Source organism: Galleria mellonella, unplaced genomic scaffold (assembly GCF_026898425.1).
Source record: "Galleria mellonella isolate WM207_F2 unplaced genomic scaffold, CSIRO_AGI_GalMel_v1 utg329, whole genome shotgun sequence".
Taxonomy (NCBI): domain Eukaryota; kingdom Metazoa; phylum Arthropoda; class Insecta; order Lepidoptera; family Pyralidae; genus Galleria; species Galleria mellonella.
This window is the reverse complement of record NW_026442078.1, coordinates 496,098-520,243: the sequence shown is the minus strand read 5'-3', so window position 1 is coordinate 520,243 and position 24,146 is coordinate 496,098. Positions and strand designations below refer to the sequence as shown.

The 24,146-nt window shown below is 37.2% G+C and overlaps 1 protein-coding gene across 2 annotated transcripts in view; it reads left to right on the top strand.

Annotated features, from left to right (window-relative positions):
• LOC113512855 (uncharacterized) overlaps positions 1–24,146 on the top strand; it is a 59,023-nt gene that overhangs the window by 27,769 nt on the left and 7,108 nt on the right. For both annotated transcript variants that reach the window (XM_031909487.2, XM_026896803.3), the window contains exons 3-5: positions 10,638–10,776; positions 14,483–14,570; positions 15,327–15,437. In XM_031909487.2, coding sequence (XP_031765347.1) covers positions 10,638–10,776; positions 14,483–14,570; positions 15,327–15,437 — 338 coding nt within the window. The remainder of the gene's footprint in view (positions 1–10,637; positions 10,777–14,482; positions 14,571–15,326; positions 15,438–24,146) is intronic.

Sequence of the window (24,146 nt, the reverse complement as noted above, 5' to 3'; positions counted from 1 at the left end):
TATATCTGCATATACAAAATACATACATATACATACACAGACATAATAAGTTTATAAGGCGAGAAGATGCTCAAGGAAATTTATAACAGATGGCTATAAATTATATGTGTCTTTAATTAACGCTGTGAGTTAAAGGGAGGGTATTGTTAATATTATTAGGTCCACGTGATATTACCAGAAAACTATCATGCTTAATTTCCGCATTCACCAGAATGGTCCAACTAACCTGACTTTATCCTCATTCATCATCCTTCACCCTTCACTTTATTCCTTTCGGCATAAACCAATAGAGCTAGAGAGCATTCATTTTCATCTATCAAAAAAAAACATTGTGCATTGCGTATATATTACGTGTTTCATATGTTTACTTAAAATTTTGCTAACAAAATCTAGTTACGAACTTACCTGTTTAAACAAACATATTTTACTAAAATTTATTGTTTGCACAAATTTTCCTAAATCCAATTTCTAACTTTATTACAGCGAAATAATTTACAAACTACACACTCCTAACTTCATTAGTTAAATAGAGTAATTAAAACTTAAACTGTTTAATTCCAGCCAATGATGAAAACAAAATTATAAAATTTATTTCATAACAAATAAGCACTTACGTTGTAAAAGATTTTTCATTTACTGAAGCGTATAAAATAAATAAAATTTGTTTACTCGCAGGCATCCATTATGTGTATGTAACGAGAAAAAAAGTATTTTAAACAGAATTTGTGCTTAACTTTTAACTGAGCACTCATAATTTATTATATTAGTAATATGATAATTCATAGAAGAAAATTTATTATTATTAATATAATATATTTAATGTTTAAAATTTTAGAAAATAATATATACCTACAGTACCAAATCTTATATGTTAAAGCGCTATAAGGTAAAAAATGAATCAAAGAAACTCATTTCACATTTATAATATTTGTAAGCATGTTACTTTAAGTTAAAGAATTCATGCGCCACTTTAACTTAAATAAATTTAATGTTGGTATTATTCAATCTATATTAGCTGAACCTAAACCAGAAATTTTTTAACATCTCTGTAAATTATTGATGTCCATTAATTCTTCTCTTTCCGTGTCTAAGGAAAGTAGATAAAGCTTTATTTGAGAAACCAATTCAGGGTACGGTAGGGCTGATATACCTGAAGAAGATAAAAGCTCTTAAAATAATAATTTAAAATAATAAAAAGCATGTTACTCACTGATTATGGAACTTTCTAAAGTTGATTTTTTTTAAATCGATTGAGCAATTTTTGTGTCTATCCATTACAAACAAACAATCATTTTTTTTATAAACACACGGGGCAAAAGAGCATGCGGCTCACCTAATGGTAAGTGATTATTGCCGCCCGTAATCACCCGCAATACCAGAAGTATAGCAGGTGTGCTGCCGACCTTTTAAAACGGAATATGCTTTTTTCTTAAACATAAGAGTATAATCAAATCTTTTCTCGTTATAATATTAGCAAGATACTCTTTAATGTTTCTACCAAAAGATTGCAGTAGTAAACTTATTATGAATACAAACAATTATAATAAATGATCACACTGAGACAGCAATGATTACCTTATCTCTAACGCGATCTGTGTAAGTAAATAAATAAAAAGTTTGTAATGTCATGATGTGCGTCAGATCATCCCATATTTTTTTTAAGCAATATCAACAATAAAAGAATAGTTTTAGATATACATATTCCGTTAAAGCAGACGCGGTTACCATTCCATTATCGAACAAAAAAACTATTTACCCTTGATAGCATATCATCATTATCATTTCAACCTTTCATTGTCCACTACTGGTCATAAACAAAACAACAACAAATTACTGTAATTCAATAAATCTGCTACTGAATAAAATATATTTAGTTCATACAACAATATCCGTGTTATCATAGACAAATTTCTGTATCGCATCGTACACATATAAAACAGCTTATATTATTCACGGTAATTTGCTACTTATACGACTATAACACTCTTTATTTTTTTTTTATAATGGATTTGAAATTATTTTTCATATCATCCTTATTGCCATTATATAATATATGGAACTGCTCATGTCTATAGGCGACGGTTACCACTTTCCATCAGGTGGGCCGTCAGCTTGTTAGCCATTCTAAGTTGTATAGAAAAAAAAACTTGTAGTAAAATAGAGATAAGACATATATATGCACCTATATATCATCATATCAGCTGTTAACTCCACTCCTTAACATAGGCCTCCCCATAAGGGAGGGTTGCTAGTGGTTGCCACGCTTAGTTGGTAGATTGGCAACCACTATTATTCTTATAAGATCCCTATATATCTCCTATAAGCGTATATATACTTTGCAAACATGTTTTTGTAAAGATGACTTGGAGTGGATACCGTACAGCTCTGGTGGCTGTTACGGCCCATTCAACCCCCCCCCCCCTCATCTAAATACACCTCTAAATATAGAATTATTCTTAAATATGTATAAGAAATTATATGTCGTGGCTTTGATCGTGTGAATCGCGATAAGAGTATTCTAAATGTTGGTCATCCTTCATTCCTATGCTCCATCTGTATATCTATCAAACAACTAAGCAACAGACATATAAACATTTATTTTAAAACTTTTACTTTTATAAATTTTCAGTGGAATATAGCGTTTTATAAATATATGTGTCGTAATAAAGATTAATAAAATTAAAAAGAACATACTGGTTGAATTTGAATAATTATAATAATATATACCTTAACTTGGTCAAAATAAACCCTGAATTTAAGTGCATAAGGTATATTTCTAATAGAGATTACACCTTATACAACCTGTAGATAAGCCCTGCGTGTACCAAAAATAGGACCAGGGCCGTTATTATGGCAATTCACAGGTGAGGAATGTTTAAAGTTAAACCCGCCACAAACGTAGCTATTTTTTAGCCTTACTAATATTATAAATATGAAAGTAAGTTTGTTAGTTGCCTTGTAGCATCTTAAGGGCTTAATCAGGAGAGAAATGGATTGTTAATAGTGGGGTTTAAAAGTTGCATTGCTAGTAATATACCCTATCAGGTCGACCTCCACACTCCACACTCCACTCCTGACAGGGTATATTGCTAGCAATGGGACTAGTAGTCCGCATTACTAACAATCCCTCCCCCTTTTTTAGTTTTTATTTTTTATACAACTTAGAATGTCAAACAAGCTGACGGTCCACCTGATGGAAAGTGGTAACTGTCGCCTATAGAGATGAGCAGTACCATGGACATAACAGAGTATACTGTTTCGCCCATGATGATACCCGCCATGCCTTGTCATTCCTAAGGACTCAGGTGTTATTCCTCTGTACCCTGTAAATTCACTGCATTATCTCATCATTCAAACTGAAACATAGCCATGCAAACATAATTGTTTCACGGTAGAAACACGAATGGGACAGAGGTGCCAAAGCAAACGACTTTTGTACGAAGTCTCCTTCTGGTATTATATAAATAAAACAAAATAAATTTATCTACATAATTTATGACTTACATATGTCCGTGGTACTGCTCATGTCTATAGGCGACGATTTGCCATTCTAAGTTGGATAATATATATATATATATATATATATATATATATATATATATATATATATATATGTAAAAGCTCCTTATTCACGCTTCCTTTATACGCGTTTTCACTATTCGCAAATTAAAAAATTTGCCTCTAAAGATTTCTATATTCGCGGATCTAATCGGTTCATATTATTAAAAAAGATTATGTATCCTTTATAGACGTGTCGGCAAATGGACTATTAAAAAAGTAAAACAGACTATATCACAACTACGCCTAAAGTAAGTTGTTAAATGCTAACGCCACTGTATAAATGCTTCGGTTGTCGATATTCACGGTTTCTGTATTCGCGGCATATTTACGGAACGCATACCCCGCGAATAAAGAGCTTTGACTGTCTTGTTTATGCTGTCTTGTTGTTTTTGTTTATATATATAATTTTATTTTTTTATTTTCTAATTTTACAATAAAGAGATAGTACTAAAACATTTCTTTATTTTATTATAGCAAATAAAAAAATTAAAGTAATTACAATTATAAGAATTTAGAATAAAACGTTTTGTGGTAAAGCTTAACTTATTAACAAACCCTTAAAACCGCAGTGTACAACCTTTGGAAGACTCCCTTTGAGGCCCACATCATACGTTTAAAAGTAAGCTCGGAGCAAAATCCAATTTTAGAATAACCGCAACACACAACCTTTGTAATTATATAAAAACTATTTCGTTATACCTAAACTAAGTTAGTCCCAAGTTTCATGTGTTTAGAAGCTTTTTATTTTCCGTTGGGCTTGTAACACAATTACAAACCCTAGCGAACCCAGTGACAGATAAACATATTATTATAAATACCACTGGGCATATTGCCGTGTAGTTCCGGCGTAGAATGAGTCACTCATTCCATAATGGTCGATCTTTTTATATTTTTTTGTATATACTATATATATATATATATATATATATATATATATATATATATATATATATATATATATATATATATATATATATAAATCGTTACATGACCAAGGTTAAGATGAACGAACAAAGCAGTAGTATAGGAGTTCCTTTGTTTCTACGAGTTCCATTTTGGTACAAAATTCAAAAACCAATTCTGAAAATCTTCCTTTATATGTTTTAAAAACTTTTTGTCAGATTAAACTTATCGCTTTAGTTAACAATTCCCGTTATTCACAAGGGATAAACTTACATGTATTCCGCTCCTAGGATGGAGGGTAAAATATTTATAGGTCGATTAAGATAGGACACGCTTTCCTGTTTATTATATATTGTCAAAGTTTCCTCGCGATTAAATGAAAAAAGAACGTTCTATTCCAAAAAATAATTTTTATGGTTCCGTACCAAAAAGGAACCATTGTGATGCGAATTATAAATGCGAATATATCTCGGCAACTACTAATGCTATCGATTTGAAACAATATATAATAGTTTTATATATTCTTAGTCCACATATATTTCAATAGAAATAATTGGAAAAATATTTTTATTTTCTTTAGAATATCTAAAAAGGATAATCAAAAATTGTAAACTGGCCTGCTAATCCAAATGGAAAATCATATCAAGGGGTTTCATTTATATATTTTAAACCTAATTTTTATTTATTTATACACTACGGTGTTTTTTTTACTTATGAATGAAAATGTAAGAAAAATATCATCCCACCTCTTCATCTTCGAAATTGGTGAAGCAATAAATCTGAAATAATTAAAAAATTTAAAGATATAATGTGAATATTACAGTAAAAATAAAATAAAGTTTCTTATATCTATTTTGAGTAACTCGCAAAAAAATATTACTGTTCATCATCATCATCATATCAGCCTTTAACTGTCCACTGCTAAACATAAGCCTCTCCCTTAGGAGGTTTTTTCAGTCGTTGCCACGCTTGGCAGGTGAATTGGCAACCGCAGTTAAGCTTTGGAGATGTTTTAAGAGGGACACTGCTGCCCATATCTCGCCCTCCCTTAGTCACCTCTTACGACACCCACGGGAAAGGGGGGCCTATTCTACGCCGGGACCACACGGCAACTTTACTTTTATATAATACAACGTTAATTGGAGTTCACATTTCAATAAAAGAATTGGTCCTAACCTTTTTGTACAACTAGGCCAATTTAATATCCGCCTACCTAATATCCCTAATTAATTATATTAAACCTTTACTAATTGAAGGGATACTGTAGCAACTGTAAGGTCTTTCTAAGCAATTTCCTCCACTGTCGCTATCAGCAATATTTAATTGCAAGAAATTGTCAGGAACACAGCTATAAAATATAAAAAGTACTTATATAAAAAAAATAGTATCAAAAATGTAATTACCACAAGGAGACTTTGTACAAAAGTCGATTGCTTGGGTACTTCTGTCCCATTCGTGTTTCAACCGTAAAGTAATTGTATTTGCATGGCTGTATTTCGGTTTAAAGGGTGTGGTGTATATGGCGTGAATTTACTGGGTACAGAGGAATGACACCCGAGTTCTCAGGAATGGTAACGCATGGGGGGTATCATGGGTGAAACAGTATAGGTACTCTGTTATGTCCATGGTACTGCTCATGTCTATAGGCGACGGTTACCACTTTCCATCAGATGGGCCGTCAGCTTTGCCATTCTAAGTTGTATAAAAAAAAAAATAATAAAGTGGGTTAGCTAGGTTGTCATCCGAAACAAATTGAAATATATTCAAGAAATGTAAACATTTAAATTTCCTATTTCCACTGAATCATTATTCATTAATAATTCTTAATGTTTTCTCTTGTTGGAAATTAGAATCTATCTGAATATTAAACTGTAAATAATAAATAATTATTTACAAATCTTTTCCATTTATTATTCACAAGCTGCCTGCGTTTGGAGAGATTGACAAATGTTTGCCTTTTGGTTTATTATTGTTTCATGTGAGAATAACAGATTAAGAACAAGAAAAACAACGAGTAATACATAGACGTGACATAATTATATGTATATCAATGAATTTTTAAATTAATATGTTATTAAAAAATTGAAATATTTACGTACTAAATTAAATAAAGTTACTAAAATATTTTAAAAGTTATTTCAAGATAACATACCCCTTTCGTGTTAAACCTTTTCGAAAATACCATCTGCGATGCTGTCCCATAAACTTTTTTCGATATATATTTCACGAACTCCATTTCAATATTTATAGCTCGAGTGAAATAGGCTCCCTGATTCTGGCTAAATATCCATTTAGAGTTCTGGATGAAATTTATCTAGGCATTATATGCCATTTGGGTTTATTTTTGAATGACTTTGAAACGGCGATTCCCAATTCATCAGATTTTATTTTGTGTCTATATTACACAATTACGTCGCCCTTTCTAATTTATCCATAGGGTTCTCCAGTGTTGGTTGAATTTGAAAATTATGACAATGAAGCTGCCGTTTTTAAAATAAAATCTGTTTTTGGGAGATATTTAAGAAAAAGAAGTCTTAATAATACCAATAGATACAAAAACAATAATTTTTAGCAATTTTGTCACTCTGTCTGTCTGTTTGTTTCGGTATCACATAAAAACTACTGCATGTAATTGATTACGATTTTCACAGTTATATTCTTGAAGGTCTAATTGAAAAACTAGTATATGTTTTATCTTGATACGCCATCTAAAAATGGTCTCTTCCAATAGTTGTCCTATTTTTGAAATCCAAGCACGAAGCACCTGGAAAAAAGTTAATTTGTAATAAAAAGTCATCTTATCAGTACTTAACTACGAGTACATGCTATAAATATACTATTTATTGAAATTCAATCCTGTTTCACAATAAATCCTTTTAAAAATGCTATGTATATAGTATTGGTCAATTCTCTAACCTGATTTCGACATACATGTAATATTTATTTTTATGTAAGAACCCTAAATTGAAATTCAGCCGGAGTCGGAGAGTACTGAGTGCTGAATTGACTGTAAGTACGTTTAGTTACGTCATCTATTTCAGACCTTATCTATCGTCTTATAACGGTTATCTATTACTTTCTATCAGTTGTCTGCGCCCTTAACTTATTGCCATGAAGTGAAGACGAAAAGAGTTTACTTATATTCGAATTGATTTAATTTCGTTATACACATTATAGGTAGGAGCATAAAGGTTTTTTTTTTGTCTTTAAGATATTTCGAAAGCTTCATAGAATACTGAGTTGTCCGTAGAACTTCCTAATTACGAGGAAAATTAGATTCTCTCATCTCAAGAAAGTTTCAGACCGTTGTTTCTTCAATACTCATTCAGTTCAAACTCGTTTCATTTCTTTGGGACGACATGCCTACGGAATATAAAAATTTTAAATATTAATGGATTAAGTTTCTAAACAATTTATATTTATACTTCTTATTAAACAATAAGTGTTAATATATAAAAATATGGCAGGATAATACAATATAAGATCTACCAATTTGTGTTTATATTAAAAAGTTATTTCAATATCTGTATCCCGTACCTTTGCTAGCGCAAATAAAAAAAAAAAACAAAAAAAAAATTAAACCTATCATATTCAAGTAATCCAGGATGTGGTCTATTTATATACTTCTTTTTTTTTTTTTTTTTATACCTAATTATAATAAAATCCGTTGAACTATTTACACATAATTGAATAATAACTATTTTAGCATAAAAAAGAAAAAAAAAATACGATAGATTAAATACCTGATTCAATACATGATTAAACGCCTTAATGTAAAATTGTGTCCAACGTCTGTCTACGTCTAAACAAAAGAGAGTCAATATTATTAAAAGTAAAAGGTGTTTAAAGTAATAAATTTTATTATAATAATGTATTGTTTTAATAAAACATTTTGTTACTTTATAAATAAACATTATTACACTGACTAAATAATATTTATTTACTTCAACAAGAGTTTTTTAAACACTGTTTAGATAACAATCTCTTTCTGTTTACATAACTGTTTGGATAAAAAATCTTTTTATTAGCTTTCATATTTATCATGTCAGGGATTGCTTATTGAATTTCTTTTCGCTTTTTTTTAATGCCACATACGTGGCAAACAAACATACAACCCGTTTGGTGGTAAACAGTCACTGTAGCCTATTTTTTTTTATACAACTTAGAATGGCAAACAAGCTGACGGCCCACCTGATGGAAAGTGGTAACCGTCGCCTATAGACATGAGCAGTACCATGGCCATAACAGAGTATACTGTTTCGCCCATGATACCCCCCTATGGACGCTAGCAACACAAGAGGTGTCACGTGCGCGTTGGCGACCCTAATCAAACTTTCATATACCCTTTTTGAGGAGCCCCATACTGTAGTCTCAAGGAAAAATCTCCAGAGCTCAATCCACAGCCTAAGCGTTCGCCAGTGAACATTCCTTTAAAAACGTACTGTACGTGACCATTTAAGTTAAGTAGATAAACGTGTGTGGATGAATTCCCTGTTGATAGCGAGAGATGTAATAATAAAAGGTGGCTGTGAGCATCATTTCAAACAATTCCTCAGAACACTATCCGTTATACAAGCGGTAGAACACACATAGGGAGGCAAAATCTCTCCTTGGATTTAAGGGCTCAATACCGTCACATGGGATCGTCGACAATTCTCGTCTTTGAACCGAGTCACGAGAACCAAGATGGTATCATACTTACAACTTGTACAACATTAATATAAATAGGTGACAGTAACGTAGAAAAACGTGATTATTTTATCTATGGTAGTACCTGTAAGTAGGTATGTAGTACCTGAACTATAACCTGATGGTTAGAACCATCAATTATGGTATCTAACTAGGTAATCGCAGTTAACATGTTGGTAAGTTATTAAATGTATCATACGTGAACATTATAATATAAAAAACCTGTAATTAGAACAGGACGATTAGTACATAATTTATTAGCTGGATTCAAATTATAATGGCACTCTTACAATATCTATAGTTTTTCTAATAAAATTATAATATAAAATAAGTGCCGTGTAAAGACGTGCATGTGTTGTACATTCTGATAAAAGACATTACATAAAAAAAAAAAAAAACAAAAGAAAAACCAAAAAATAATAATTTATACGGAAAATAATATAAAAATAATGTACACCATTATTTACCTAAATAATTACAAAAGTCTTTTTCACTAGCTGTGTCCGTGACTACATCAACGTGAATCAGTATCGTATGAATTAAGTTAAAATATAACCTAACGCTGTACCAAATTTCATTCAAATCCGTTCAATAGTTTTTGCGTGAAAGAGTAACAAACTTCTTTCCTTCCATCCATCGTTATAAACTTTTTCATTTATTATATTAATAGAATTAATTTTTTCAACCTATTTTATAGGTAGGTACCTAAACAAATAACACATAGGTAAATACTCTGAAATGACAACACTTTCATACACCACATCTCTCCTTACGAGAGCGGCGCGTTATAACTATAAGTTATTTTAACTAAACATGAAACAACGAAAGGCCTAAAGCTGATTTTTTCTATGCAGATTAATAGAAAAGAAACCTATTTTTATGTATTTTAAAACGAGAAGGCTTTCGTCCATGATAAAAATGAACAATACTTAGTACTTTCATTGTTTATTCGATGGCCTAGTGACATTTATTTAATTATATGCTTTTGTACGTTTATACGTTTTAGAAGTCTTTTCGCTTTCAGGGCATTTTTAAATGATTATTAGATTGAATAATTTTACCTCTCATCTCATAGAAACCTAATCCGCATCTCTCAGCTATTCGTGCCGAGTGTGTTTGTATTTACACCGCTAAAGAAAAGTTATCTGGTAAAAATTTTCCAAAATAATAGATTTTGAAAAGTTTTCCTTGCTTGTTACACTTACATGGATTTATCTTTTTAATATTCTCAATTTCATTTTTTTTTACAAATAATAATAAAATCAAATAAATACACTTGGAAATAATGCAATCGTTGAGAATTGGTGAAAGCTGCAATACTTGATATTATTTAATATTGAAAGACGGGCTTTTTCAGGCAGAAAAACTTGTGACACTGCGACCTTTCCATGATCTTTTGTGCTCGCACTTAATACTTGATGATGTTAAGATTTTAAGATGTTACGTAATAAATAAATATATAAATAAATATCTCATTGTTCCAGCTGTTCCACGGCGATGCTGTGCGCATCCATCATGACAGACCACTGGGAGCACGTGGTGTGGGAGCGTGCAGCCCTCGCCACCCTCGCCAACACCTCCAACACTGCATTGCAGTGGCTCCTCGATGACAAAGTTGCCAAGGTATCTGTCATTCATTTTTCATGATAGACGACCTTGAGAGTATTATTAAAAGAGATGTTATCCAGTAGACATCCTTGATAGACAATTTTGTAAAAAAAAAACTTGAAAGTAAGGAATATAAATAGGAAATAAATCAAGGATGCCCATGTTTCTGTCGTGCAACTGTGCTGTTTTATTTTTCAATATGGGCATTTTATTTCTTTCTTTCTTTATGTCAAGCGAATTTATATGGCAGTAAAGTGACAGAGTATGGTGACATAAAAATTTAAGGCTCAGGAATGTCAATTGGTAACGCGTGAAAAAGATGTGTGTCATGTGATGGGTGTCACAATCTTTTCTATAACTTCTATCACTTTTTATCAAGTTACGCCGTAATCTAAGGCTGTAAACTTGTTCGTTAATATAACGTGCAATAGAAATCAAACACTATGAATACATATTTTTAATATCGAAGTTGAAATTATACTTTATTCAATCAGCCCTTAACAAAACGTTCATAGATTAGCATAGTAAACAAAGAACGCTCGTTCTAAAGAGAAATTCACAGTTCATGGTCTGCTAACTTTATCGGATCACCTTGACCAGCAGACCCTTGCATGCAATACGCCTAATCAATGCTTTAATATATACATACATATAAATATATGCGAATACTTTGCGGGCGCCGGTGTAAGGTTATCGGATAAAGGTTGATAGTATAGTACATACATATGCGTAGACGAATAAGTAATTAATAAAAAGAAAATATTTGTATTTAGATTAGTATACTAAATAATGATAAATGACTAACTATATAAGTACATAAAGTATTCTATGTGCTAAGTTAGGGTATAATCTATCCGTACACCAAATTTCATTCAAATCCGTTTAGTAGTTTTTACCTGAAAGAGTAACACCCATCCATCGTTATAAACTTTAGCATTACTAATATTAATAAATTATAAAAATTTGTAAGGTAAAAATAAATAAAAATAGATACATGACGTAGTCAAATTTCATATGCCGTTGAATTTATTTACAATAAGTCATCATCAACATATCAGGAGGTAACTGTCCCCCTTGGGGGGTTTGTCAGTAGTTGCTACGCTTGGCAAGCGGTTTTATATCCGCAGTTCAACTTTGGTCACTGCTGCTCGCTGACGCTGCTGCTCATAACCCTACCAATAAGTTCCCTTAGTCGCCTCTCACGACACCTACAGGAAAGGAAAGGGTGGCCTATTCCGTACCGGGAACTACACGGCATTTTACTATAAGTACTATTGCCATAAAAATATATAGGTCTTAGCTATAAGTATATCTATTCCAGTAATGTCCACTCGTTTAGAACTAAATTATTAATGAAAAATACAATTTTCAATTCAACGATAAATAAGTTTTCTTTTTTTTATGTACATTATCATGGAAATGTATTCAAACAATACCAATTTTCCGAGTTAATTTAATTTATTCGTGTAATTTACTAATGGATTTCGGTCCACTTCAGTAATTACTATTAGTATATTTAACACTAGTACTAAGTTTTTTTTTTATACAACTTAGAATGGCAAACAAGCTGACGGCCCACCTGATGGAAAGTGGTAACCGTCGCCTATAGACATGAGCACTACCATGGACATAACAGAGTATACTGTTTCGCTCATGATACCTCCCATGCGTTGCCATTCCTGAGGATTCAGATGTTATTCCTCTGTACCCTGTAAATTCACGCCATATCCCACCCTTCAAATCGAAACACAGCTATGCAAACACAACTGCTTCGCGGTTGAAACACGAATGGGACAGTACCCAAGCAATTGACTTTTGTACAAAATCTCCCTCTGGTAATTACTGGAATTATTATTAGATATTTCTGTTGAATATTTCGTACCTCAGCTTATTTTATAGCTAATCCATTTCTTTGAATCTATTTTATATCAACATACACGTGTTTTTTTTTAATGAATAATAAATGGAAGGGAGGGAAGGGATTGTTAGTACTTAATACGGACTACTAATCCCATTGCTAACAATGTACTCTGTCAGGTCGACCTCCACGTGGTCCCCTTGGAAACAATCGTGCTAAATTCCAGGTATATTCATCACTATGGACACTGTTTGTCTTTTCATTCTCACCTATCATCTTTACTGGTACCCCGCCAGCGTACGAGTATACCGTAAGCACAGGCAGGGTTACCATTTCAATTATTTCACCTATTAAAAAATCCTATAAACATTTGGAAATGATGTTTAAAAAAATCTTATATTCCAAGATTAGTTCGCTGTCATTACCATTTAATTAATTCTATATGATTGATTATGTACCTATATATTCCTTATTTAAATTGGTATTACATTAATCATTTTATAAATGATACGGTAATTTTTACTAGTTTTTTTTAATGGGTGAAAATGGTATGGTGACCCCGCCTACGCTAATGGAATACGCTGGCGGAGCACCAGTGAAGGGTGATAGATGAGAATGAAAACAGGCCAGTTAGCCCACCATGATAAACTCATCAGGAATTAACCATGATAATTTCCAGGGAGAACTGCGAGGAGGTCGACCCGGTTGAACATATTGCTAGCAATGGGATTCTCAGTATCCATTACTAACAATCCCTTTCCCTCCAATTTTTACTAGCATAACTATGCTTACTAGCTATATATGTACGTAGTATAAACATCAAATGCTATTACAGTTGTAAGTATTGCGGAAAACGGTCAACGTAAAAAACCGTTTTATCGTGTAAAACCGACAGATGGTCCGCATTTCAATTGGCAGCGCTGTAGGCGGGTCAAGGCGACGGGGCATAAAACAATAGTGCCTATTTCATTTGTTGAAACACCAAATAACTGCAGCTTGGCTGTGCACGCGATTGAAGGGTTCGATACTTTGCACTTCATAATATCAATAGTACAATAGTGCAATTGCTTACAATCAGACTGGTCGTATGCTAACTATAGCATATATAAAGATACGACCTTAAAGAAATCTTTTTTACTTCTCTTTTTATCTGCAGTAAAAAAAGAAAAAGATTAGAATGTCGATAGATTACTTTTTTGCATATCAGATGATATATCTACACAATCATCATCATCCGTTAACTATCCACTGTTAAACACAGGCCTCTCCATATTGAAGTTAGCCAGTAGTCGCCTCGCTTAGCAGGTTTTTTTTTAAATGGATTTTAATAAAATGGTAACCCCACCCGCGCTATCGGTATACACCGGCGGGGCACCAGTGAAGAATGATAGGTGAGGATGAAGCAGGCCAGTTAGCCCATCGTGACGAATTCAACAAGAATTGTTCACGATGATTTCCAGGGGGAACCACGTGGAGGTCGACCTAATAAGGTATATTGCTAGCAATGGGGCTGTCAAACTCTATTGCTAACAATCCTTTTCCCTCTTCGCTTACCAGGTTGGTTGGCAATCGCAGTTAGACTTTAATGGTGTAATATATATAATATCCCACTCTTTAAACTGAAATACTGCCATATAATTACAGTATAAGTACAGCTGCTTCACGACAGAAACAATGCGGGATAATGTTTTACGCAATATGTTATACAATTATGCACAACAAGTACGATTTAAACATTAGGTTAAATAAATGTATTTATAATGTGGCTACACGATGTACCACGTTTGTTGAAAACTCGATGATTTATTAGTACGTACATGGTAGGTATCATGTCAGAGAAAGAATAATGATTCAATGTTTCAGATTGAAGACGCAAATAATAAAAAAGGAGGAGGTACTTTTTTAGTACCAATGAACGGTGGAATTTGGACCATGTGCGTCTCTCTTGAAGGTACAGTTTTATTAGTACAAATCGCTTACAATGTATGTTATACTCGTACATTGTAAAAACAACGGGCATTTTTGTAGAGAGTACATGGAACATTTTAAAATTTTTAAAATATTGTTAGTATTGTGTGATCATTTGTTGTTTATTTTAAAAATAATTGTTTATGTTATTATATTTATTAATAATACTCTTAATAGACCTTACTGCCGCCAGGAAACTTTTCACTAAATTTGATAGACAAAGCCAAAGATCGGCTTGGGGTCTTAAATGTTCACATTGCGCTGGAACACTCACAGCATCAGCTGAGCCGGTTCTTTTTGCCGGGTGTGAGACACTTTTTGTATATGTTTATTATATTTTATATTGTAATTGTATGGCAATAAATGTTTCTATTCTATTCTATTCTAAATAACTAAGTAAATAATGAAGTGGATTATAATTTCTTTTACAATATTTTTTTTTGGTTTCAAATCAAATTCAAAAAACACTTAATTCATTGTAATTTATTATACAATAATGGATTTCACTAAATATTTAATATTAAATTTTTGTGAAATTTACCCTCTTACAAGTTACTGTAAAATTTCACAAAACTTTGTAAAATATAATAGTACCATATATGATAAGATTGAAGGTTATATTTTAGTAATTTTACTAGCGAAACAAAATAATATTTGCATTGAGCTTGTGATTGATAATAGCTTATTTATTTCGTATCTACTACTATTTTTAGATGCCTATAAAGCACTCTATTTTCAGAGGAAGAAGTGTCGATATTATCAAGAGCTGGTTTTCCAACACAACCCCTGTGCACGAATTATCTAGCAAACACAGACACAGATGACGAGCCGAGAGCTGACTGGCAACACCGTGAGTGCTTAAATATTTTATAAAGAGACTAAATGTTTTTATTTTAATTAAGAAGAAATGATATTGGGTCCCTTTTTCTTTTAAGCAACATTAATTTCAGATGTCTCAGATTAAATTTACGTAATGAATTACGACTATTTAGTATCCCTTATAACATATTTGTATTTCGTATTTGTACCAACTAAAATAAATTATTGTCCCATATTCATATATTTAGTAACTTGATTGCAATGTATGAAATAATAATAAAGATGGTATGAGTATGTGACAGTATTACCAGAGGGAGACTTTGTACAAAAGTCGTTTGCTTGGGCACCTCTCTCCCATTTGTGTTTCTGCCGTGAAACAGCTGTGTTTGCATGGCTATGTTTCGGTTTAAAGGGTAGCATACGGCAGTGAATTTATAGGATACAGACTAATAACACCTGAGTCCTCAGGAATGGCAACGCATGGGGGGGTATCATGGGCGAAACAGTATACTCTGTTATGTCCATGGCACTGCTCATGTCTATAGACGACGGTTACCATTTTCCATCAGATGGGTCATCAGCTTGTTCTTTTTTTTCTTTTTTTTTTTTTTTTTTCTGAATGTGTTTGCTGTTGGCCGTGTGTGGCCTTTACAGCTTCACCGGACGCGAATGCAGGGGCGAGTGCTGATGGCACTCCAAGCCCGCGAGAGGGGAGCGACAGAGGTGTCGACTCTTTCTTATGGACTGCGGTGTGTGTGTGCGCCTAAGGGCGCCAGAGTGGCTCGGCCTCGGCTTAGGCCACCGCACTTCGACCCCCGTCGAGGGACGGCGAAGGGTCGGTACGTCTGGGTGGGTGAGATTGCGACGCGGTTGTTATGCGCTCGGGCGCAAACCTGATCGCGCGCGGACCGTGTGTCGCGAGGGTTCTTCGCCCCCGCCGGCGGGGGCGGTGTGTGCGATGTGTGGGTGTGTTTGTAGGGGCTCTTGTCGAGGGTTCCGCGGTAGGTAGGGAGGGAGACGCGTTTGCCGTCGTAGTTGGATCATCGGGGTCCAAGAGTGCGTGCCTCGGGCGACGACGTTTTGGAGCGACGTTCTCTATGGGGGGTTTGTATTTGACCGCTCTTACTATGAGCGGATTTGAATGGGACTCGGCTGAGGCGAAGTAGCGTCGAGACGCTTGCTTCATGAATTGCCTTATAGTGGGTATTTTGAGGTCGCGGTGTAGATCCACGTTGCGCACGTACCACGGGGCGCCCGTGGCCCGTCGCAGAAATTTATTTTGCACCACCTGAAGGGGGTGAAGTAATGAAGGAAGGGCGTGGGCGAAGACGACACTAGCGTACGTCATCACCGGTCTTATACATGCTTTATAGAGCGTCAGCTTTGCGTTAAGCGACAATTGGCTGCGCTTGTTAATAAAGGGATGGAGGCGTCCCAGTATAAAATTGGCCAGGCCTCGGACGCGCTTAAGATGAGATGCGAAACTCAACTTGGAATCTAGTGTCACGCCTAGGTATTTGGCTTCGTTCGTCCAGGGGACGGGCGTGCCAAACAGCTGAATAGAGGCGGGAAGGGATGGTTTTCTTTTGGCCGTGAAAAGCACGGCGGCGCTTTTATCTGGGTTGACTTCGATGCGCCATTTTCTGAACCAGTAGGCCAGCTCGTCCACCGCCCGTTGAAGCCTGTTGGCTGCACAGGCGGCCGACGTGCTGTCCACATATAGGGCTGTATCATCAGCAAAGAGGGCGATTTGCACTCGGGGCTGACGCGGGATGTCGTTGGTGTACAACGAGAAGAGGGTGGGGGAGAGGACAGCGCCTTGAGGGACGCCGGCTCTAATCGGTCGTGCGCTGGAACGCACTCCATTGACGCGATAGCGATGTGACCTATTGGACAAGAAGGCTCGTATGATGTGCACGAGCCTGTCTGGCACTCCCATCTTGTGCAGTTTGAAAATCAAGCCGCTGTGCCAGACTTTGTCAAAGGCCTTCGCTACGTCGAGAAACAGGGCACATGTGACCCCGTTGGATTTCAGGTGTCGGGCGTTGAGGACGTGTTCTACTACACGATGTACTTGATGAACAGCTGAGTGCTTGGCTCTAAAGCCGAACTGTTCATTGATCAGGATGCCTTTGGACTGTAGCCAGTCTTTCAGGCGTGCGAGTATTAGCTTCTCATACAGCTTCCCCAGCGAGCTGAGGAGACTGATGGGGCGAAAACTGGTGGGAAGGGACTTATCTTTCCCAGGTTTGGGAAAGCCTACGACATCGGCTTCTTTCCAAGCATCTGGAAAGATGGCATTGGTAATTGCCGCATTGAAGATCGCTACTAGGAGTAGCAGAATGGTTTCTGGCAGACTCTTAAGGAGTCTGTTAGAGATACCGTCGGCACCGGGTGCCTTTCGGTTGGGAGTTCCTTTGATGAGTGTTCGCACCTCATCCAGTGTAACGGGGGGGAGTGACTCTACTGGAGGGATCGACAGGATTCGCTCCACCTCGGATTCTACCTTCTCTAGATGATCAACGGGCACCGGAAGGGTGCTCGGCATGCATTGGGCCTCTAGGCTGTCTGCTAGGCATTCAGCCTTTTCTTCATCAAATATGGCCGGACTGTTGTTTGTTCGGACTAAGGGCGGAAGGTCGGAGTAACACTGGTCTGTTTTGAGGGTTTTGGCTACTCGCCAGTACGCGGTATGGCAGGGGGTGAGTTCTTTGGTGAACTTATCCCATCTGTCTCGCCGAAGTTCCGCTATGCGACTCTTTACTTCGCGCTGTAAAGCTCGCAGGCGGGTTCGGTTCTCTTCTGAGGGATAGCGGTCATACGCTCGTGTGGCTGCATTCTTAGTGCGCAGCAGAGCCCTTACATCATCAGGTAGGTTCCATCTACGGTCGCCCGTATCCGGAACCTCCCTGGAGCAGTCCTTGACTGCCGACTGCAGGTGCTCTGTTAGCGCGTCTATGGCTGTAGTCGTCTCCTCGATAGATTCGACTACGTCCGGGATGCGGTCCAGTACCGGAGAGTTAGTCGACTCGAGGACTTTCTCAAGCCGGCTCCAGTCCGTGACCGTTTTAAATTGAGGCGCCCCGTCTGCAGGTGGGCCTAGCGAGAATGTGACGGGGCGGTGGTCGGAGATGAGTTCGGCATGGACCTCCATAGAACTCAGCCTTAGGGCTACGTTCTTTAGTAGGGCCATGTCGAGGATGGAGGGCTGATGAGCAGTGTTTGCCGGATAGTGCGTGAAGTGCACTGGGGGAAGGATGTCGAAACCCATGGAAAGCGAAAGGCGTTCCAGGGTGAGACCGTTTGGGTTCGGATAAGCACAGCTCCAAAGGCTGTGCTTGCAATTTAGATCTCCGGCAATAATTACCGAATCCCCCAGGTCCATGAGAGCTTGGAGGTCGGCCCGGAGTAGCTTTTTGGAGGGAGAGAGATAGGCCGATGCTATATAGATCGGTCGATGATCTGTCATCGCGAGGAGGCATATCGAGGCTTCCATGTTTACGAGCGGAGGCGTGTCGATCGGAATGCACTGAAGGGACCTTCGGTAATAAATTAACGTACCGCCGCCGCGACTGATGCGGTCATTGCGTACGATATTGTAGTTTGCGATTCTTGGACCGCGTATTGAAGGCTTGAGGAAGGTCTCCTGTAGTAGGAGAACGTCCACCTGGTGGGCGGTGAGAAACTCACGGACTTCGTCTCTTTGCCCTTGTAGTCCGTTAGCGTTGAAAAACGCTAACTTAACGGACCGAGGTTTGCATCTTTTCGCCCTTAGATCCATAATTAGTTGTTAAAATTGAGGATGGCGACTAGTACGCCGATGTGCTCGCAGACGGCTGCGAGTCTTTCTTGTGGGTCGTTGACTGACCTTAATTTGGAGGCCAGGGCCGTAATCTCGCCAGCGTCGATGGAGCTGGCGAGTTTCGCTACCAGTGCGAAGTCGGCTGCGAAGCTTGAGCCTACGTTCGTTCCAGTTTGCGGGGCGGGGCGCGGAGGAGCGGGCGATGCCACAATCTTGGCAAGCGTGGAAGCGGTTGCAGATGGCATGGTGGGTGAGGGGGTCGCCTTGACGACCGGAGGTCGCACCCAAGCATTTTTTGGCGGGGGAGGTGGTGCAGCTGAAGGCTGCGGGATAGTAGGGGGCGCGGGGCGTGCTGCGCGGGGTGCCTGAGCCTTTGTGGCTTTTGCGGAGGCCTTGTTTTGGCCGGGACGGGGAGCGCGGGGACATCCGCGGTAGTTAGCTGTGTGGCCCTGTGTGCCACAGAGTACACAGCTAGGTGGGGTCGGGGTGCCACTCACGCGAGTGCATTGCTTGGTGCCGTGGTCTCCCAGGCACTTGACGCAACGTTCGCGCGCGTAGCAGTTTCGGGCGGAGTGCCCATAATTTTGGCAGCGGTGGCACTGCCCGGGGTAGGTCCGCTTATTTGGCGGTTCTATTGATAGGCCTGAGATCAGGCAGACACTTCGGATGTTGAAGATAGATTTCCCCTCTGGGGAGAGATCTAGTACCACTAGTACCATGTCTAGTGGCGTTTTGGCCCTGCTGCGGTACATCCTGTGTACCTCGTGGACGGGGTAGTTTTGAGAGCGGATATCTGCGAGGATGTCCTGGCAGTCCAGCTCCTTAGGGACGCCGCGTATTACTACGCGCAGTCGTTTCTCCTCCTCGAGGGCATAAGTGTGGTAACCCACACTGTTTGTCCTGAGGAAGGAAGTTAACTGGCGATGATCCGCCGATGTGGGAACCACTACTCTGATTCCTAGTGAGGTTACCCTTGCATGGGTAAAGGATATGCGCTTTTCCTTCAGCGCAGCTGACACCCTGTTCCAGGCTGTCTTGTCCTGGATGATTATAGGAGGAGGAGGCCTCACTTTCCCCGCGTGATCGCGGTCGGTTTTATCGGCGTTAGCCGGAACGGGTGCGCCATCGTTGGCACGTTGGGTTTTAGGCGGGGGAAGATCGCGCGCCCGCTTCGCGCGTTTGGTGCGCTTGGCACCCACAATTTGAAATTCCTCTTCCGAGGAGGAGGCAGTGTCGGAGGAGTCGCCTGTTTCGGCGACGACGTTGGGAGCGTCTAGCTCCATTTCCGTTTCAGAGGAGGGGCGGTTGGGAGCAACCTCCTGAGGGGACATCGGCTCCGGGGTACTCACTAGGTGGTCCCCGGGGGAAGGTGGGTTTGAGGACAGCTCGTCGTTGGCCTCCTGAAGGGAGGCCGCCGGCGAGGCAGGGGCGTCGTCATGTATCACATGTGCGCCCCTGCGCTCATCGAAAAATGCCTTTAAGAGGCCAGGACATTTGGCCTTTAAAAAGGCCACGAATTGTGGAATGTCATCCTGGGACAGCGACATGTTGTCCCAGAAAACACTCCTCTTATAAATTAGCAATGCACCCGACTCTTAAGTCGGGTGCCAATACCTAAAAATAATTAAATTTATAATACGGACAATGCGCTACTATAAAAGTGGACACAAAAAATAAGCCGCTACAAGCCGCGTATATAAGGGCCTGTTGGGACCTGTCCAGGTATGAGTCGCCCTTTATACAGGGATTAGTCACCGGCCGGGCGACGGTTACCCGGCCGCTTTGTGTACAGTTAACCGCCCCGCCGAGTACGGCGGGGGGATGTGTGCCTATTGTTAATGTAACAATGGAATGTAGTCACCGGAGTGACTTGTGTACCTGTTGCCGATACTTGGCCGGGGTGTCGAAGGCGGCGCGGGTCGCCGGGGAGGAGAGTGCTGGTCTCTGGCACCGGCTCCGGAGCTGGTGCGCTGCGCTTATGGCGCAGTACACCACCCTAACACTTGTTAGTCCGATGCACTAGAGTTCACAACACTACACAATTGTCACTTGTAATTGTTCACATGCACTCACTGCACTCGCGACGACGAGGTGGCAGCGCGTGCCGTGTACGCGAACGGACGGCCGTTAAAAAGCGCGCGAAACTAAGGCGACGAACGAGAACCTCGTGCCCAAGTTGTTCTCTACTTTTCTTCGTGTCCGACGTGTTTGCGTATCCGCTGACTCCGTGCAACAAGGCAGCGCTACACAACGGAGTATTGATGCCAGTAGTGACGCGTGCGTCACCAAAGGCTATCGAATGAGCAATGATGATCAGCTTGTTCGCCATTCTAGTTGCATAAAAAAATTTGCATGTTAATAATTTTTTTTGCTGTATATTGAACCTTGTCTGCTCTGAGTGTAATATTTATTAATGGAAACTTTATTGGTTACTAACTGCTTATTAAGTAATATTTTTCTAGTAATTATACCTTTTATTTCTTGAATAATATAAAATAAATAATGTAAAAACAAGCAGGCGAGCGTAACTGTAACAGTTATAGTAACTTTTCAAAAGTCAATTTACAATACTATAGGCATATAGTATTATATTATCTGTGCCATAGGTAATAAAGAATTCCAAAAACTCAGCAAAGAGTTACATAAGCGCTTCTATGCAGGTTTTTGTTATCTACATCTGGTGTTACATAAGCGCTCAGCGAGATAAAAATGAAGCTATATATCCTGCTAATAGATCATTAATCAGTACGTGCACAGAGATACATGAATCTTAATAAATAAGGGGAATGAAGAGAACACATAAATTAGAGAGGCTTCTTTAATTCTGTAATAATGGCAAAAAATATTCCGATCATCGATGAGGTTCATATTTTGAATTGGTTTTTTTATCAATTTTATATTTGAATAAACAAAATAATATTTTCTTCTTTTTTAATTTAGGATAGAAATTATATCCAAATCATTAAGATTTTAGAATATAACTATACAATAACTGCTTATGCTATAATATTTATTTAATAGATACTGAATATAAAAAATAACAAAAAATTGAAATTAAAAGTAACACTAAAGTAAGAAAATTTAACACCAAACATCTCTGCTTGCCCTATAGTTGACTAGAAGAGAACGCCTTTAGGTGCCATGTGTACCTTTGTTATGTATTCGTGTATGAAAGTTAAACAAATAAATAAAATTTAGATTACAAGACCCAAAATAAATATTAGGTGAGGCGGCATAGAGTCTATTGTTGAAGATAGAATTTCTTATCTTCCGTCATTACTTATAAAGTAGATAAATTAAGAATATTAATTAATTGCTTTATTATACAATGTGTGATTCCTTACACAATCTCATAGTCTTACTATTCTAAAACCTCTTAAACACCTTAGCATGTTCGTAATATACGTAGGCTTTGAAAATATTATACTTCCATATTTCTTGGAGTTATTAAAAAATAAATATATTAAATATCCGAGAACAAGCCAAGGCCATTACAGGACGGCCTTTTCTCCCCTCATCGAATTTGACATTGAAGAAAACTGTTTTTTCCTTAATAACAACGCTCGTTTATTTTGACATAGTTAAGTATAGATATATAGTTATATTATACGTCGATATTTACAACAGTAAATATATTGTTCGAATAGAATTTAATGAAAATGTAAATAAAGTAATAAGTTGTCACAAATAAACTACCTAGGTATCTTTAACTAGGTATATATGCATATATCTGTCACATCTGTCTCCCATTAAGATGGGCAGAAACAATGGAACGCCAAATGCTTCAATTCAAACAAGCCTCTTTCGCTTCCTCCACATTTATTAATCTTTTCATACACATTCGCCGGTTACGGGTACTTTTAATTTGGCTCTTCTTTAGCATGTCGCCTACTTGGTTAACATATGTATATCCGTCTAGGGTGGCCTCTAGTAAGATTTCCATTCATTCGTGCTCGATAAATCTTATTTAACTAAATACTGTTTTATTTATATAGCTACTTATGTATAACTGGACAATAGAAATTTAATATACATACTATGTATATATTTAAAAGTTAATACCATTTTATTGTCCTTTTAAATGTAATAATTTAATAATAAAAAAATATTTTGATTAAATTATCACGGTATCAGCGTGGGAGTAAAGAAGAACAGCGCTCTTCCGTCTTTTACAATGCTGTAACGCTTTGTTCGCAGTCACCTCTAACGTTTCTGAGGACCTTATTCATGAATATTTGCAAAATCCTTATCATTGCTTATACTTATTATGTATCCACATTTTTTTTTATAATATTGAAACTTTTGATTAGCGACCTTCACATTTTTCTTAATGGCTCCATACTTTTATACTCATATACAGGAACATAATTCCAAACTCTATAGTAATGACCTTGTTATAAATATAAAACATTTGCTTCGTAGCAAATCGGAATTAATGTTGCCACCGGCTTTGGAATAATAGCTCCCCTTATATACCTATTTAAAGTAATTTTGGTAACATGAAACAATAAGAAAACATTAATTTTCTGCGAATTGCGTTGTAAAAGCTTACTATGTTGAGGTAGTTTAATTAACTCTTCAAACTCTAACAAGCTTTACACTATAACACGGTTTAACTTTAATGTAAACCCGTATAATAAGTTAATTGAATAATTAACATATTTATATAACTATATATAATAAAATTGTAATTAGCGATGTCTGTACATAGGAGATATTTAAAAAAAAACGAGTATGAGGGGTACAAAAACAATAAAAATCAATATATTTTTTTTGCATTTTTATCTGTCTGATTGTTTCCATATCCCATAAAAACTACTCAATCAAATTGGATGCGGTTTTCAAAATTTTGTTCTTGAAGGTCAAAATTTTAATTTTTTTATTTGTTTTGCCTTGCTACTCTATCTAGAAGTAGTTTATTTAATTGGTTTTACTACA